At 33.4% G+C, this 19,848-nt stretch overlaps 1 protein-coding gene across 4 annotated transcripts; it reads left to right on the top strand.

Annotated features, from left to right (window-relative positions):
- Positions 1–12,003: 12,003 nt before the first annotated feature.
- On the top strand, positions 12,004–19,838 carry LOC111806628 (COP1-interacting protein 7-like). Of its 4 annotated transcripts, XM_023692004.1 has the most exons (15): positions 12,004–12,188; positions 12,315–12,375; positions 12,758–12,937; positions 13,587–13,707; positions 13,788–13,857; positions 14,107–14,159; positions 14,242–14,297; positions 14,823–14,975; positions 15,082–15,311; positions 15,593–17,169; positions 17,314–17,860; positions 17,918–18,393; positions 18,511–18,919; positions 19,351–19,416; positions 19,523–19,838. In XM_023692004.1, the coding sequence occupies exons 2-15, from the start codon at positions 12,317–12,319 to the stop codon at positions 19,585–19,587; spliced, it is 4,062 nt and encodes a 1,353-aa protein (XP_023547772.1). In that variant the 5' UTR covers positions 12,004–12,188; positions 12,315–12,316; the 3' UTR covers positions 19,588–19,838. The 4 variants fall into 4 exon arrangements, with proteins under 4 accessions (XP_023547772.1, XP_023547771.1, XP_023547770.1 ...); XM_023692003.1 differs by having other exon boundaries at positions 17,314–18,393; positions 19,354–19,416; XM_023692002.1 differs by having other exon boundaries at positions 17,314–18,393.
- The last annotated feature ends 10 nt before the right edge of the window (positions 19,839–19,848 follow it).

Here is a 19,848-nt window from a genome sequence, read left to right as displayed (position 1 = left end):
GTTGCATGAATTTGCATTGTTCCGGATGTATAAGGTTATATTTTCATGTGGAAAAGAAGTTGCCATGTATCAAGACCACTGTTATTAGCTACTTCTAACGTCACTAGTTCTTTTAGGTTTGAGGTTTGAGGTTTGAATCTTTCATCTCCACTTGTTAAACTAATAGACTTTTTCATTGTTTCCGATCTCAATTTTTTCTCAAACAAAGAGTAAAATTTATGGGTATATTTTGAAACTTAGCTTTTTTTTCTTTTTTTTCTTTTTTTCATCCTAATAGCCATATGAATGGACTTCAAGTTATTCTCTGTTTTTGTGATCAAAGTTTATTTTGCTAACCGCCTTCAGGGTCAAGGGTGAACTAATTCTAAGTCTCAATTGTAAGCTAAGGTGAAAAAGAATGAATTATTTTAAACTGTCTAACTACACGTGATAGTAGATATTGTCGGTTTTTGTCCGTTATATATCGCCAATTATTTTAAGCTGTCTAACTACACGTGATAGTAGATATTGTCGGTTTTTGTCCGTTATATATCGCCGTTAGTCTCACGGTTTTAAAACGTGTCTACTAGGGAGAGGTTTCTACTCTTATAAGAAATGCTTCGTTCTCTTCTCTTCTCTAACCGATGTAGAATCTCACAATTCACTTCTCTTGGAGGCAAGCGTCTTTGCTGACAAACTATCTGGTGTAATTCTGATATCATTTGTAACTGCACAAGCTCATCGCTAATAAATATTGTCCCCTTTAGTCTATACGTATCGTTATCAGCCTCATGGTTATAAAATGCGTCTACTTGGGAGAGGTTTTCACCCTTTTATATGAAATGTTCCGTTCCCTCTCCAATTGCACTTAATTTTTACTTTGATGTTAACATTTGTTCCAATAGAACTTATAGGCACTTAAAAATTTTAGCACAATAAAATTTTACGTCAAAATATACGAAGTATGCTTTTTTTCTGTTAATATATAAAATTGTAAAATATAACATACATTTATCATGTAAGGAATTTTTTGAAACTATCAACTTGAAGAGGGTTAACTTAAGCATATAAAGTAAAAAGTATATTTGAATATTAAACCAAGAACTATTAAATTGTCAACCGTTATGGTCGGTACAAAAAAACATTTTTGATACACAAACTTTTATAGAAGTAACAATTTAGCTCTTAAATTTAGTTCTAACTAATTTTGTCGGTGACTGACTTTACCCTTTGTTACAATTTAGACTTTCGTTTGATGAATTTCATCAAAACTAAGCGTTAATTTTATTACGTAACGCTTAGTCTTTATTTATAATAATATTTTTCACAACAAAAGCTAAATCTATACAAACTAAAGAACCCCGATAAAAATAGTTTTTTTTTTTTAAATTTGAATTGGAATAATAAATGCTCAAAATAATATTTATTTCCAATTATATCCTCCATTCCCCATATTTATTAACTTTTTTTCCTTCATTACATTAAATAAATCTCCATAACAAAACTAGATAAGAAATGCTAATACGTGGAGGATGAATCTTTAATAATTAAAATGAAAAATTAAAATTAAAATTTCCAAAATAATATTAAATATGATAAAAAAAAATTGATGTGACATAAACCATATTCATTAAATTTAGCAATTAAAAATAAAAAATAATAATTTTAGATTTATAGTTTTAAATAAAGAACACTCATAAGCCACTCAATTTGTTCCTTAAATGTCTTCATTAATGAGAAATTAATTCTTAATTTTAATTATGGAATGTAATCTTGTGACCTCCAAACATTATCAAGAAGAAGAAAATTATAGGATTAATTGCCATTAATGTTTTAAAAATAATAATATAATATTTTGTAGAAAGAAAAATAAATTAAAATACCCAGCATTTCATTAGGTTGTATAAATGCAATTATAGAATTTAATGAAATTTAGAAAACCCATTTATGGAATGTTATTAATGACTTTAATTAATTTGTTTCTCAAATTTTGTATTTTTATTAATTTTAGAAGAAAATTAAATGTATTACCAAAAGAATTAATTGGAATTGTTGTGAAAAATCTATGAAAAATTGTTAAAATTTATAACCCTTTTGTTGTAATAATTTATTATTTAAAGAAGACAGGTCTCCTTCCTAATTTGTGCACACACATTAAACCAAATTACTCATTTAATGCTTCATAATATTACCATTCAAACAAATAAACCCTTTTGCATAAAAACAAAAATTAGGTAAATTTTTTTGCATAATTTTGATGGAGTTGCTATAAATGAAATGCCGGCTGATTAACTCGGCTGCATCGAAAATTGAATCATCGACTTTTGAAATGATAATTCATGTCTTGTCTACTGAACTATACTCAAATTGGTTGATTCTACTGTGTTATCGTATTTGTTTTTGTAACATGTCTTGTCTACTGAACTATACTCAAATTGGTTGATTCTACTGTGTTATCGTATTTGTTTTTGTAACATGTCTTGTCTACTGAACTATACTCAAATTGGTTGATTCTACTGTGTTATCGTATTTGTTTTTGTAACATGTCTTGTCTACTGAACTATACTCAAATTGGTTGATTCTACTGTGTTATCGTATTTGTTTTTGTAACATGTCTTGTCTACTGAACTATACTCAAATTGGTTGATTCTACTGTGTTATCGTATTTGTTTTTGTAACATGTCTTGTCTACTGAACTATACTCAAATTGGTTGATTCTACTGTGTTATCGTATTTGTTTTTGTAACATGTCTTGTCTACTGAACTATACTCAAATTGGTTGATTCTACTGTGTTATCGTATTTGTTTTTGTAACATGTCTTGTCTACTGAACTATACTCAAATTGGTTGATTCTACTGTGTTATCGTATTTGTTTTTGTAAAATGTCTTGTCTACTGAACTATACTCAAATTTGTTGATTCTACTGTGTTATCGTATTTGTTTTTTTAACATGTCTTGTCTACTGAACTATACTCAAATTGGTTGATTCTACTGTGTTATCGTATTTGTTTTTGTAACATTTCTTGTCTACTGAACTATACTCAAATTGGTTGATTCTAATATGTTATCGTATTTGTTTTTGTAACATGTCTTGTCTACTGAACTATACTCAAATTGGTTGATTCTACTGTGTTATCGTATTTGTTTTTGTAACATTTCTTGTCTACTGAACTATACTCAAATTGGTTGATTCTAATATGTTATCGTATTTGTTTTTGTAACATGTCTTGTCTACTGAACTATACTCAAATTGGTTGATTCTACTGTGTTATCGTATTTGTTTTTGTAAAATGTCTTGTCTACTGAACTATACTCAAATTTGTTGATTCTACTGTGTTATCGTATTTGTTTTTTTAACATGTCTTGTCTACTGAACTATACTCTAATTGGTTGATTCTACTATGTTATCGTATTTGTTTTTGTAATAAATTGAAAAATAAAAAAGTTGAAAACCCTAATCGACGTTGCATTTCTAGCTCAACTTGCGTTCTCACATGATTGTCTCGATCGAGTAGTGTCGACCACCTAAGGTCTCCCTCAGATCGGTAATCCGCTTACAATAGTCATGTTTTCTTCCCCTTTCGTTCTCTTTGGCTTTGTGCATTGTCTCGTGTTTTCGATCGTTTTCTTCTCTATCTCCTCGTAGGTCTGCTTTAGGTTGGTTTGGTCCTGTTCAGCTCGATTTAGTAAATTTTGTCCGATTTTCAATTTGCTTCAATAGGTTTCTTTAGGTCCTACTGATGTTTTCTCTAGTTCACACTCAGTTTTATTCATTTTGTATTCGGTTTAGGGTTGTTTTTGGGACGCAACATTGGATAAGATCGAGTTAACAACTCTCCCGAATACCCTATGGATTATTTAGTAGTGTTGAATTAAGTTTATGATTTGTTTACGCTTGATTGCTGAGCAAGTATGCAACTTTCCTCATAGATGATATTAGGGCTAATACGAATATTATATGATGCACGTTGTATCATGTGATGTTAATGCATATATTATTACGAATACAAAAAAAAAAAAAAGTTTGTTACAAGTCTGCATGCATGAATGTGAATGACATGTATTATCATGACAAGTATGATGATGATTGTTCATTTAATATCACGATCATGAGGCGCTAGACGGGTGAGGCTCGACTCCATTGACTAGCTATCGATTTAGGTCCTACTTGTTCATACCGCATACCCGGACCCAAGCCCACCGCTAGCATATATTGTATTTTTTCTGGGTTCTTCCATTCGAACTTGCTCTCAAAGTTTTTAAAATACGTACGCTAGGGAGAGGTTTTCACACTCTTATAAATAATATTTTGTTCCTCTCTCCAACCGATGTGGAATCACACACATACTGTGTGTTTATATGCATGTCTGATCTGATTGACATTAGATGCGTTACTTCTCGAGTATTTTTAGTACTTAATATTTCTCTCTGAAGATACGTTAGTTTTCCTCTCTTCGACTCGGAAAGTAATAACAAAAATAGCTAACCTGTCTTTTATCGAGAGTTCTTCTAGAAGTTTTAACTTGAAAGTTCACGAGTATTTTTAAAAAAATTATTTTCGTTAAATAAAAAAAAAATATTAATTAATAGTTCCAGATAATTTCGATAAGTACTAAGTTGTTTCCCATATATTTTTATAATGGTGTCCCAATTACTAACTAATTTTGACAAGAACTTAACTACCATTAATTATTCATAAACTTAGTTAATTGACACTTCAAATAATTAATTCCAAACAATTAAATTAAATTATATCTTTCATTAAATCTTTTTAAGAACACAATAATTTTAAGGGATTTTCCTTCACCTATAAATTGCGCCCAATCCATCAATTCCTCGGTGCAAAATTCAATCCTCCCCTGTTTCTTCCGCCCAAATCTCTCTCCGCCACCGCTATGGCCGAATTTGGCCGGGCAACCGCCGCCGATCTCCACCATCTACGCCCACTCCCGATTCCCGGTAGTCCACTCGTCGCTTGCCGGATCTGCGATGCAGTGTTTTCCAGTAGCCAAGCCCTAATTAACCATATCGGAGCACACGTCTCCGATGAAAGCGCCTCCTCTGCTGCAGCTTCTAGAAGACAGAGTCAACAACGAAGCCAAACGCATCGGCTTCCGCCTGGTCCGCCGCGAGCGACGGCGATGTTTCTGCCGAGTAGATATTCAGTGCCTCCTAATTCGCTAGGTTTTGACGCGGCGGAATCGCTTTGGCCGAATCAACTCTCTCCATTCGCGAGAAGCCTGTTTAGAGAAGGACCGCCGTCGTATCCGCCGCCTGTCGGTCAGTACCTTACGAATTGGAATGCGGCGGAGGAGGCGAGCGGCGATTGTACGAAGCCTTATATAAATCAGTTGGAGAAATGCTTACCGAAAGTGGGCGGCGGCGGAGGTGAAGAAGACGACGGGCGTCAACTGTATTTCAGCAAACTAGACCTGACCCTGAGGCTGTGAAATGGAATCGAATCAAAATGTAGGCAGAAAAAATAAACTTTTTCTCAATATATTATATTATAATTATAATATTTTATTTCTAGTTCATTTTTATTTTATTTTTACTCATTATTTGGATTAATTTCATTATTTTCATCCCTTTTCTATTACAATATTCATGTTTGAGGGCTGATTTTTTTAAAAAAATTAGCTTTATTTTCTCACCATTTATTTATTAAAAAATAATAATTTCTCATATTAAAAAAAAATCTTTATTACTAAATGAAAGAAAAGCCGTTAATATTTTATTTTAAAATTAAAATATTAAATTTATTTTAAAATTTTAATAATAATACTGAAAAAAATACTCCATCTATGAAATTTACTTTTTATTTTTAAAAAAAAATTAAAATTAAAATTTATTATTAGGGACCAAAAGCGTCTATCACCTCATAGATTATCTCCGAACTTTTTAATATTACTTCTAAAAGTTCGTGAGTACTGATATTTTTAAACTTTAAAAAAAAATTAAAAAAATAATTTTTTATATTAAAAAAATCTAAAAAAATCTTTATTTTTAGTTTTTAGAGGAAATGAAAGCCGTTAATACTTTATTTTAAAATTAAAATATCAAATTTATTTTAAAATTTTAATAATAATATTGAAAGAATACTCTTCAACAATAATATCTATGAATTTTTAAAAGTAACATTAATACATTTTATTTATACAAAAAAAAAATATTATGATGGACGAAAAGCGTCTGTCCACACGGACACTTTATAGACTATCTCCAAACTTTTTAATATTACTCTGGAAAGTTTTGAGTATTTTTTAAACGTCTTACTAATTATAAAGATATTTTCAAATTTTTTTTTAAATTAACAATGTTTTTAAAGTTTTTGAAAAAATTAAATATTTAATGAAACTTTTTGAAAACTAAAAAGTATTTTTTACGCCTTCAAAACTAACCATTTTTTAAATCTCAACAGTATTTTTGAATTTTTTTTTTATTTAGTTTAAGAATATTATTTTTAAAAATTTAGGAGTATTTTTTTTAGATAAAATGCACGAGGAGATGAATTAATTTGTATTTAATTATTTATGGATTCAAAACTTAAATTTTATCAACGAAATTTAAACTTACGTCCCAACTTTAATAATTACAATATTTTTGAAAATTAATTTGTATTTAATTTTTTTTTATAGATAATATAATATTATCATATGATATTGATTAAATATGGAATATAATTATGGTTGAAAATACAAAAATGGATTATAAGACAAATGTCAAAATTTCCTCTCCTAATGAAATTAAATTAATTATAATATTTGAATTTTTCTTGGATTTAAAAATTAATTAAATCCTCAATCTGTCTCTTTTCCTAACGTGACATATTTCACATTCAATTCACAATTATTCCTATAAAGAAAATTAAAAATAACCTAATATTCTTTCAAAAATTTAATTAAATCTTTTAAAATTAAAAATTGGGACAGACTTTGGGGCTTGGCCCTAAATAAGGGCAAGGTCGAGTAGAATGAACATACATGCACATACAGCGTGTGTGGTCGAACAAGCTTGAATTCCGCACAAGCGATGTTCGGTTAACGAAGACAAATCTCACCTAAGATTCAACAAAATTGGGGCGAAAAATATATGAGACTTTAATTTCTGACTGGTTGTGAATATTCAAGATCACGACATGGCATGGTTGAAAGAAGTACGATCGTGATAGTTAGTATCCTAACTCAATTTTTGTAAAAATAAATGGAGAATTGAGCGGGTTCTCTAGAACAAAAATAAAATGAAAATAAATTTTTATTATTATTCTATATTCATATGGCCGCCGTCATGGTGGTTCATTTATATAATTTTTAAAACCCCACCAAGCCCACCCATCGGATTCGATGGGCCCTGGCGGGTGGCGGCTGTGAGCACAGGCAACACAAAAGACCATCATCAATCGTCCCCTTTTGATCTTCGAGCCCTGAAATTGCAAAAATCAAAGAAGATGAAACCATTTCTCCCTCCGTAGTGACAATGTACTCTGAGGAACTGCCATCCATTACTCTCATTTATTGTAAGTGGGTCTCTTTCTCTCTCGCTTTATCTTGTTTTTCACTCATTTGAATGTGCTTATTTTCACATCCGTAACCTGTTCGACGTAATGCCTCTGAGAATAATTTACCCTTTTTTTCGTAAAACTTGTGGGGCTGACTAGTGGGGTTGAGACTGAGAGTGCACGTAACCTGTTTGATATAATGCCTCTGAAAAACACTTCCCATTTTTGTTGGGTTATAAGTTCCAGTGGGTACTGTGGTAGGTGTGGCTGACGTTCGAAACCTGTTTGATGTAATGCTTGTGAGAGACACTGCCGTTTTGTTTATAAAGACCAGTGGGGTTGTTGGTGATGGCCATAGTTTTCAAGAATATTTCTGTTTGGTCTCAGAATGTGTAAGAATAGGATTAAAAGATCAAATGCTGACGAGACATTTTAGCTGCTTGTGTGACTTATTGAATTGAAAACAATGTCCCAAGTGGATTTTGTTTGAAATAATTAAGATATCCCTAAATCGATTAAACACGAGTTCTTGCGTGACTTCTACCTTGTGCCCGATTCTGACCAGAGAGGCTTTGGATTCCGATCACCGGCTGAAAGAATGAAGGAATTTTCAATGACCCACATTTCACCTATCCAGCTTTTGTGAGCTAATAGACTTGATTTAGAATAAGTTACTTATAAGTAACTTTACGAGGAATTCTGAGTAGACTTAGTAAAATAAGTTACTAATTTTATGAACTTCTATGAACTAGTAAACTTAACTTGGTAGAATAAGTTACTTACATGTGGAGTAACTTTATATGAATTAATGGAGTAACTTTGATAGTAGATTTAGTAAAATAAGTTACTAACTTTATGAACTTCTCTGAACTAATAAGCTTGACTTAGTAGAATAAGTTACTTACTTATGAAGTAACTTTACGAGAATTTTGTTAGTAGATTTAGTAGAATAAGTTACTAACTTTATGAGTTTCTCTGAGCTAATAAACTTGACTCAGTAGAATAAGTTAATTACTTATGGAGTAACTTTACGTGAATTGTTAGTAGACTTGGTAGAATAAGTTATTGACCTTATGAGCTCCTCTGAGCTAATAAATTTGATTTTGTAGAATAAATTACTGACTTTATGGAGTAACTTTATGAGAATTGTGGGTAGACTTCGTATAATAAGTTACTAACTTTTTTAAGAGAATTGTTAGTAGTTGCCAAATTGTGGATGAAGTTGAGTACTTTAATTAGGAAGATTGTCCGTGGTTGTTAACTTGAGGAGAAAGTTTAGGAAACTAGTTAGTGCTTTCTCCGCTATAAATACTCATTAGATGTATGTTCTCTTTATAACAACAAACAGAATTGAAAAGTATATAAGTGCTTAAGGTTCCTCTATTCAAAAGCTCTCTTTCCTCGATTTATTCCTCTTGTTTCAACATATTTTGATCCTGGGCTACGTCAATTGCTTCTAGTTCTATGTTTATTCCAACTGAAACTCCCATCTGAGATTTCTATTGCTAAGAGAGTGGCATGAGCCCATCATTTGTGGTTATCTTTCCTACCAATCTCATTAGCAGGAAACCTCCACTTCATCACCAATGGCTTCTTCAGTTTCCCCTCTTTCTCATTGCCTCCCAAGCTTAGGTAAGGCCTCAAAATCCCATTCAACTCTTCTTCTTCGTTTAGGGACCAAACACATCCATTCTTGAAGACAAGCAACCTCAAAAGGTATTCTTCAATGAAACCGCTACAATCTAATCTCTTCCTAATAACGGTTAGATTTGAGTTCGAGAATCTGTATATCCCTAATAATCAATGGTTACAAATTCATGATACTTCCGTAGTTTCTCAAAACTATTAGTTACTTGTGACCGTCCCTTCAAATAATTTATCCTCTCCAAGACATTTTCTAACTTCTCTTCTGACTTTCTAACTTTAAACCTATAAACAGATTATTCAATAAAGTTACTATAACACGAGTATCATATGGATGATATGCATGTCATTTAGTAAACTACTAAATGAGTTAGCTGAATTAGTGTACTCCTACCAAATAATTGATAACTTGGAAGAATCAATCTAGTGGTGAGTTTACTAACATCTTGTACTTTTTTCTCCCATTAATTGTTAGGAATCACGAATCTCCAAAATGGTATGATATTGTTAGTTTGTATTCCTTACTTATAAACTCATGATCATCCCGTTAATTAGCTAACGTGGGACTCCTTACCAACAACCCTCAACATTAATGAGATCAAAAAATTAATGAAAATGGTGTGTTGTAATGGGAGACAGAGGGAGGAGATGGCCAAGGCCACTGCATGCCCTATAAGCTGCTAGTGAATGAATGTCCTTCCTTATGTACATTATTGTTCATTCAAGTTATGCAATAATTTACTTTGATTATTTTACGTTGTATTGTAGCTATTCAATGATTTTTCTAGACGATTTTTCTAGACTATATGATTTCTTCATGGAATTGATTCGGTTCATGGGTTGTTGAACGTACATCCTTTTCAATTTTAACCCTAAATTTTTAACCAAGATTAAATAAGTGTGAAAATAAAATTATCCTTTTTTATTTGTCAGATTTATATTATAATTACTACTTGGAAATTCCATTCATGCCCTAGAGGGTCAAGATCAGAAATCCACCCACATGTTATGACAGTAGTCCATGAAAAAAACCAAGGAGTGACAGAATAAGGGCATTTTAGTCTTTTCAAAGTGTTCCTTCTGACTTATCAGAAAATTTGAAAACTTTAAAAAGATAATGGAGGGAATAATTTCCAAACTTTCTCCTCTAAATGAAATAAATAAAACTTTATACAAATATTCTTTACATTATTAATCACAAGTTGACATTTTTTGTCCCGTCACTCTAACCAACCTAAAAATAGGGTAAGAGCTCAACCCGATTATCCTACTTTTAAGATTATTATAGAGATTAAAAATAATTGATATTTGTATTCGATGTTAGTAATGTGTTTTGACTTCTGAATGTTTGATATTTGAGTTGTATGAGCACGTAGGATAGATAAATATAATTTTTTTAAAATAATAAAAAGAAATAACTCATCAACTCAATCCAATCTAACCCGTAAATAGAAAGTTGGGTTGAATTGGGTTGTGAGCTCTATTCGGGTTGCTCGAGTCACCAACTCAATCAACTTGAAATTTAGAGTTTGTTCAAAAAATTTCAACCCGACAAAAGTACACCCCATCTGAAATAATCTCGTAAATGGTTGAAATTCGTTAATAGAGTAATAATTGGGGGCATTAATTATGAAATTAAAATAAATACTAAAAAAATGAAATTAAATTAGGAGTTGTTTGATACTATAGACAATATAGACCAAAAATCAAAATGTCCCATTTGAATTAAAAAAAAAAAAAACAAGGCAAATAAATAATAATAATAATAAAATTCACTTAAAACATCGTAAAATTATGTTAAACATGTTTTTTTTTTTTAATCTAAATTCAATATTCTGAATTTTATTACATATAAAATTAAATTATATATATAATATATCAATTATCTTTTAATTTTTTTTAATATATATATCAATAATTTTAAAAATATTTTGTTTTTTTTTCATTTTTAATAAACGATTTATTATTTATTAGTGATGTTTGACAAAATTGACTCATTTAATGTCTTCATTCAATGTTAAAATTCCCTTTTTTTTTTATTTAATATTTGAAATTTTATTTTGATTTATGTAGTTAGAATTGGATTATATTTTAAAATTTAAATCATATAAATTTTAAAGATTAAAATAATTTTTTTAAAAAATTAGAGATATAATTGAATCCCGAAAAAGGAAAAAAGAAGAATTAGGTCGGGATAAAGTTATTGTAAATCTTATGACTCTCCACAATGGTATGATATTGTCCACTTTGAGCATAAGCTCTCATGGCTTTGCTTTGGGCTTTCCCAAAATGTCTCATACCAATTAAGAAAGTATTCTTTGTTTATAAACCGATATCATTCTCTAAATTAGCCGATGTGGTACTTCATCATCTAACATCTTAAAGTAATTTCTTAACTAATATATTCATAAATAGAAGGCTACGATTAATATGACATATCAATTACAACTTTTTGTAAGTTGTAATTTTTAAATACCAATAAAATAATAAAAATTGACGATAATTATTGTATTTATTCAATAAATTATGCTCGGATTGATCATTAATTAACTTGTTCGATGAGCTTGTAAGATTTATTTAATTTTAATTTCTACGATTATAAAAGGAAAAATGAATATTATTGCAAAGCATTTTCTACCATATTCCTTAATTTTGAAGAAAAAAACAACATTTTATGGATATTTATGTTAATTAATAATTAATAATAATAATAATAATAATAATAATATAAAATTTCCGGCTCTATCTGTGTCGCTTTCTGGCAGCGGTTCGACCATGCCGTTGTTTATCGACTTTATTCTTATTTCCAAATGTACCCCTCATCTTCTCCCTATTTTCCATTTCAGCCCTACCAAAAAGCTACACTCTCTTTCTTCTCTCTTAGTCTTGGATTCTTTTGCTGGTCGCTGCTGCAGCTTTCTCTCTCTCTCTCTCTCTCATGGCGGCAGCCATTAAAGCTCATCTTTAGAGCTAAATGCTCTTTCTTCTTTAGGTTTCTTCTTCAACTTTTTACTTGGAGTTTCGAGCTCATATTTTGGTGGCACGAACCTGCTTATCTGTCTTTCGGTATGTTCTGTTTCTTTCTCATTTCCTTTTATTTGTTGTTCTGATCTCTCTTTTAAGGCTAATTCCTTGATTTTTGTATTGTACTTGTTGAGTTTCGTTTTTCTGATCAGGTTTTTTTTGTTGCAGCCATGAAGTCTTCGACTAGGCTTGATTCGGCTACTTTTCAGCTCACACCTACTCGAACCAGGTTTTGTTCTTGCCTTATTATTTGAGTTAATTTACAATTGTTTGCCAATGTTTGAAGAATTAGATTAGATTTTACATGCTTTTGATTTCTTGTTAATAGTTCTGATGAACTTCTTTGCTTCAAGCGATCTGCTATGCCGCGCTCGGCTTTAGAAGCCAATTCACGGTTTTAGTATTTTAGCTTTGATTAGTTCTTGGTGCATAATATTTGGATTTTGTTTGCATTCTGACCTGCTATTATGAATTTCTTCTAGTTTTTTTTCTTTCTTTATTTAAGGATTTATCTGTTAAGATTGTAGCAGCATTTTTACTTGTGTGAACATTGAATCATTGAACTCTCTAGTGATAGTGAACCATCTCTCTTTTTCTCCCACTAAAATCAGGTGTGATTTGATTCTATCTGCGAATGGAAAGTCTGAGAAGATAGCTTCGGGTTTGTTGAATCCTTTTCTTGCCCATTTGAAGACTGCACAAGAACAGATGGCCAGAGGTGGTTATTCCATTATTCTTGAGCCAGACCCTCGCAGTGATAGAACATGGTTCACAAAGGGTACCATGGAAAGGTAGTATTGATATTATGAACCTACATTTCTCCCATTCATAAATATACATCAATATTATTCTCACCAAGTATGTGTTTCTACTTATAGTATTTATTGTTGAGGATTGTTGGGAGAGGAGTCCCACATTACTAATTAAGGGGTTGATCATGAGTTTATAAGTAAGGAATGACTCCAAAGAAGGAGTCGAGCCTCAATTAAGGGGAGGCTGTTCGAGGGCTTCATAGGCCTCAGGGGAGACTCTATGGTATACTTTGTTCGAGGGGAGGATTGTTGAGGATTGTTGGGAGAGGAATCCCACATCGGTTAATTAAGGGGTTGATCATGGGTTTATAAGTAAGGAATACTATCTCCATTCATATGAGGCCTTTTGGGGAAGCCAAAAGCGAAGCCATGAGAGCTTATGCTCAAAGTGGACAATATCATACCATTGTGGAGGATCGTGATTCCTAACATTTGTTGCCTCTGGAACCAATATAAATGTGTCCATATTAAGTGCCTAACGAGTAACATCCATTGCAAATTTTGTTTAAAAGATGCAAGCAAAATTTATTTGCGTAAATCGTCTTAGGTTCGGCCATGTGTTACTCAGCCTTAGTATTGAGCTTTTTTCTGGGCAATTCATGTTATACTGATCAATTTCCACCTTTAGGTTTGTCCGATTTGTAAGCACCCCTGAAATCTTGGAACGGGTGTACACTATTGAATCAGAGATCTTACAAATTGAGGAGGCAATCGTGATTCAGGGCAACAGTGACATGGGACCAAATGTTGTAAGTATATTCTAACATATTATTAATACGCATCATGTTCACCCAAAAGGTCCATCTTTCAGTTCAGTTTCATTCAACAGGTAGATGACAAGCAAGGAAAGCCTACAAAGCCTACCGAAAGCGCCACCGAAGGTTCTAAAATCAATGGAGGCATGTAGAATATTTTTTTCATTTTCTTAACATAGATTATGTATTACATTTGACTTGATATCCTGGTATTGGAGGATCAAAATAGTCATTGCTTCTTAGTCTTTTTCTGTTTTACTCTATCTTCTTTTAGAATGAGTTACTACCATCTTTGAATATGAAGCGAAAGTTTTGTTTACCAAGTCGATATTTATGTACCTTAAATACCGTGCAATATTTAACAACTAAATTGATTTATGTGGTCTTTAACAGCAAGCAAGCCTCTTCTGGATGGTAATGAGGAGAAAGCCATTGTTCTATACAAGGTAAGTGGTACTCAATTATGCTCTTGAGCTAACTAAATTTCACTTCTTTATTTTAATTTTCTTTGTTAAAAAAATCTGGCAGCCTGATGCAAAATCATTGGAGGCCAATGGACATATGATGTCAGAGGAGAACTCAAAGTACATACCATCCTCAACTTAAATAGATTTGTTATAAAATTTACCCTAGTCAACAATTGCAAATACTCACTTAGAATCTTGAATACTAATATGCATATGTATGCCTATTGCAAGCCTTGAATNTTTTTTTTTTTTTTTTTTTTTTTTTTTTTTACCTAATATGATTGATATTAGAGAATTTGATCTTATCTTTCAAAGTAATTCTCCCCCGCTAATCCCTTGCATAGAAAGGACTGATCACAATTAGGTTCTTCTAAAGTTGTTGCCTCTCTTTTGAACTTCTTCACTTCCATATCACGGATGCAAAGGTCCTCCCACGATTTATTTGTTCAAACTATTTTGCAGAGTTGAATCTCCTTCTATCATTTTTTTCCCCTTTCCATGACACAAACAAATAATAAGTTTGCTAATAAAGAAGTAAATTAAAGTATGTCTGGTGTTGTCCTCCTTTAGGGTAAGGATAATTATGCAATGAAATTTCATGACTTTGCTGTGAGTATTTTTAATTTCCTTTAATCCCATTAGAGCCCAGCTTCTTAAAGTCTTGGAGACACGCAAAACTATGCTGCAAAAGGAGCAAGGAATGGCTTTTGCTCGAGCTGTTGCTGCTGGTTTTGACATTGATCGGTTGTCACCCTTGATATCATTTGCCAACAGCTTTGGAGCCTCACGATTGATGTACGCAATGATTCATATTTCTAGCTAACTAAAAAATGTTAATGTTGACATCATATTTCTTGCAGTTGATGACTCATTGTGTGAATAATTTGCTGCAAACAAATAGGGATGCATGCATAAAATTCAAAGAACTGTGGAAAAGAAAGCATGAAAGTGGCCAATGGCTCGAAATTGAAGCAGCAGAAGCACTGTCCAGCCGAGCAGACTTTTCCCCTTCCATGAATGCATCAGGCATTATACTTACAAATATGACTGACAAGCAGACAGAATCTAGAGAAGCATTGTCTGAATCTCAAAGCGAACCATCTCCGACAAATAAGGGGAATGCAAGTGCAGGTGTGATATGGGACTTAAAATGAAGCTTTCCTAATTTTTGTCTTAGACTTAAAATGTCCATGCCACATCATTATATTTGTGACAAAGTAACAGCCATGGGACTAATTTTAACTGATAGAGTGTCGATCAATAATTGAAGTTGTTTTTACAGTCTCCTGATTTTTTATCAAATCTATAGACTAAGAAACACTAGCGATACTACATGTCTGCCTTATACAATGCTGCTTGTTTTACTCTTTTCAATTTTGGGTTAAAATTTTTTTTGTGACTCATTTTCCCAGATGGAAATACACGGACACCTATGATGTACCAGTCACCACCAGGCCACCAGGAGTATCTTCAAGGGCAGTATCCTCATCATGTCTACCCTCCCTGGCCCATCAATTCTCCTCCAGGTGCATTACCTGTCTTTCAAGGATACCCCATGCAAGGAATGCCTTACTATCAGAACTATGCAGGGAGTAGCCCATTCTTTCATCCACATTATCCAGTAACAGAGGATTCTCGCCCGGGTGATGGTAAAAAAATGGGAGGCAAACGGCACTCCATGGATAGTGGAGATAACTCGATGGAACCAGAGGCCTGGGAGTCGAATGCTTCAGAAACAAGAACACCAGATGATGCAGAATCAGAGCAAGAAGCTTCAGAAGATCTAAGAAAAGCTGGTCGATCAGGTAAAAAGAAGTCGAGTGTGGTTGTCATCCGCAACATCAACTACATTGCATCGAAGAGGCACAACTCATCAGGCAGTGAAACAGATTCACGGTCTGATAGTGAAAGTGGTGAAGATGGAGATTCACAGGCTATTAATCCGGAAATTAAACACAAGAAATCACCTAGATCGTCAAGGAGCAAAGGAAAACATCTAAATTTTGGAGATCAATCAAATACTTCTGCAAAAACTGTTTCACCAGAAGCAGATGGACATTGGCAGGCATTCCAAAACCTTTTACTTCGGGATGCTGATGGGGATAAACATCATGCTGATCAAAGCCTGTTTACCTTGGAAAGGGAGACGAAGCAGAAAAGGCAACAAAATAAAGTTGGTGATGATCCATTGATTGCTCAAGGATGGAACAAAAATGAAATCCGAGAAAATGGTGCTACAGACATTGATCGAGTTGGTGGAAGAATCAACCGCATGTCAAGGGCATCAAATGATGAATTATTAACTTCCAGAGGAGATAGTCTATCTGGAGATGGTCATTTGAACGTGCAGGCTACAGAACTAGATGGAGGAAGAAATGGCTACAGGAGGCCTGGTAGTGATGATTTTATAGTTTATGGACAAAAAGGTCAAACTCATTCTAACGCTTACTCGGATCCATTAGCTGCAGGTGGCTTTGATAATACAAAAATGAGTTATGATAAAAGTTCGTCAAATAATTTGGATGGTGATTCTTACATAGTTACATTAAGATCGACATCAATGGATGCAGTAGGAAAGGAAGGTAGAAGTGCTGTTGACATGGATTCTGAGTTTCCATCTTCAAATCGTAAGGCAGAAAACTTGTCCAATAGAGTTGCTGACTACGAGCCAGATGTACTGAATCTGGTGCCAAAGCGTGAAACAGAAAACGAACCTGCTGGCTATGATCCTGCTTCAGAATATGAAATGCAAGTCCATGCTGGACGTGTACCAGCTGTGAATAAAAAGAAGGAAATGGTGACTGATGTTAAACAAGGGACTAAAAGGTTGGACAATGATCGAAAGCCAAAAGTTACTCCTGACAGAAAAACTGGGGGGCCAATAAGGAAGGGAAAGCCATCTAAGTTGAGTCCTTTAGATGAAGCACGAGCACGTGCTGAAAAGCTAAGAAGTTATAAAGCTGATCTCCAGAAATTGAAGAAGGAGAAGGTATCATATTAGAAATGTTTTTCTTCATGTAAATTATTTTTTTTTGCTAGTCATGTCTCAAAAGTTGCAGNTATTTTTTTTTTTTTTTTTTTTTTTCTGGCTAGTTTGTTCAGGATATAACTTATTCTAAAATCTTCTATGCAGGAGGAGGAGGCAATAAAAAGAATAGAAACTTTAAAGCTAGAGAGGCAGAAGAGAATTGCAGCAAGAGGTAACAACAGCAATACTGCTGCTCAGTCATCATTGCCCTCTCAACAAACTAGAAAGCTCCTGCCAACAAAAATGTCACCGAGCTCTCAGAAAGGGTCAAAATTTAGTGATTCAGATCCAGGACCATCATCTCCTCTGCAAAGGTTCTCCATCAGAACGGCTTCAATTGGTTCCAATGATTCCAACAGTGCTGCAAAACCCAGCAGATTGAATGGTATAAATCACTCAGCTGGAAACCGGTTAAGTCAATCTGTACCTTCATTAAATAAACTAAAGAAAGAGAACAGTGAGGCTACACATGATAAAAAAGTATCCATGGCTCGAATTAGAAGATTATCAGAGCCCAAAATGAGTATCAGCAATCATTCTTCTTCTTTCAAGACGCGGAGCACTGAGCCAGCTTTGAAGGCAAAACTAACAAATGAGACTGAGAGCAAAAAGAAGATATCTAATGAGACTGACAGCAAAAAGAAGGTATCTAATGAGAATGATAGCAAAAGGAAGATATCTAATGAGACTGACAGCAAAAAGAAGGTAAATGAGACTGATAGCAAAAAGAAGATATCTGCTATAATGAATTTGGATAAGAGCAAGGCTGCAACTCTTCCGGAACTTAAAATTAGAACGCCCAAGGGACCTGGTGCTACAATTGGCAACTCATTAGCAAAAGAAATGACGCAGAGCGTTAATTGTTCTTCAGTTTCTGATGTTGCTTGTGCTTCCATGGAAAAAATCACTGCCAAAGTCTCACATCATAATGAACTGGATGACAACCCTGTTGTTGAGAAGACTGTTGTAATGCTTGAATGTGAGAAGCCCTCCATCCGTACAGGTCCTGTTTCTCAAGACAATCTTTGCGACCGAAGGACATATAGCAAGCACAAAATGGAGGGAAAAACTGATATCCCATCAGAATATTCTGCCACCAATGCTCTTAATCCCCAAATTAAAGTGTCCGGTGTTAATAGAGAACCCATCAAGCGCCAATCACAGGGTCAGTTGAGTTCTCGTGAGGTATGATTGACTGCTTCCTCAGATGTGGAAAGTTTTTCAGTGAATTCTTTGAACAGTGCGATGCTTACAGAACAAGTTGAACCCTAGATAGTCTTACATATAAGCTCCTTTGTTCAGGTGACGGTGAATGGTGCAGATCAGGAAGCACAAAACTTCTCATCTCCTACTACGACCGAAAAATTGTATAAAGCTCCACATGCTCGAGTTTCGTCTTTTGAAGATCCTTGCACACGCATTTCGGAGCATGGAAAAGCAACCCCATCAAATTTGGAGAGTGCAGCATCAGGCACTGAAACGGCTAAAGCTTATGTTCCTGATCATGGAAACGCACTATTGGAAAAGATTCCTGAAGCATTAGAGAAACCCGAGGCAAAAAAATCATCTAAAGGACTTAGACTGTTTCTGAAGTTTGGAAGAAAGAATCAAAGCCCAGCTACAGATGAGCATAATGATGAATCAGATAATACCAGCGCAACTGGTTCTGAAGCCAATGATGTTGGGACAAATACCACTCCGCACAATGAAGGTAAAATTATATTAGTTGCTTGATACTTGCTGAGCAGATGACGAAAATGCGTATATTTCTAGTAACAATCTGATACATTAATCTGAGAGTTCAAAGATGATGCTACAAAAGTGATTCTACTATCTAATTAAGCACTTTAGATATAACAATATTTCATCTTGAATTGAAACTCATTTAGCTGAGTCACATGTACATTTTTTATATATGGAGAACTGAACAACACATCAGAAGTCGTATATCGCTCTAACTAACTACTATGGCACGGTTTCTGTTCTCTTAGACTTTTAATTATCATGTTGGATGATGGAAAGTTCATGTTTGACAAAAATATGACAATGATGTTTCCATGTGTTTGTTTCTGTTGATCTTGCTTTGTGAGCTTACTATGTAACTTTGAAACAAATATATCTTTGAACCCTTTGTTTTGCCAGCAGTTCCTACATTGAAAAATCTGATTTCTCAAGATGAAACCCCCACTGCCAGCAAAACTCAGAAGTGTAAGCATTGCCAATGATTTGATATGTTTCTATTTTTCCATATTGTCTTCATCTTGTAAGATCATTATGGTCTCAAATTCAAATGTATTTTTTGTTCTTGCTACAGCTTCTCGTGCATTTTCCTTGCTATCACCTTTCCGAAGCAAGAACAGTGAAAAGAGAACTGCATAACACGACACAATTTTGTGGTGCTCTTAAATATGTGAAGTTGAGGAACCATAAAGTTCAAGCTTGTCTTTTGCGCAGCACAAGCCTTGATTGGGTTGTGAAGGATACAACGGTTTGTTTTTTGTTCTCTTATAAAATATTCTCAGTAACGTTATCTTAAGCATGGTCATTGTATATTTTACATATTTTTCCAGTGATGAATTTCCATGTAGTGTCCATTATGGCTTATTAAATGAAAAACCAGTTTCAAATTATGCAAAANGA

Source organism: Cucurbita pepo, chromosome LG12 (genome assembly GCF_002806865.2).
Source record: "Cucurbita pepo subsp. pepo cultivar mu-cu-16 chromosome LG12, ASM280686v2, whole genome shotgun sequence".
NCBI classification, from domain to species: Eukaryota; Viridiplantae; Streptophyta; class Magnoliopsida; order Cucurbitales; family Cucurbitaceae; genus Cucurbita; species Cucurbita pepo.
Note: the sequence above shows the minus strand (reverse complement) of the source record. Positions and strands in the feature narration are given on the sequence as shown.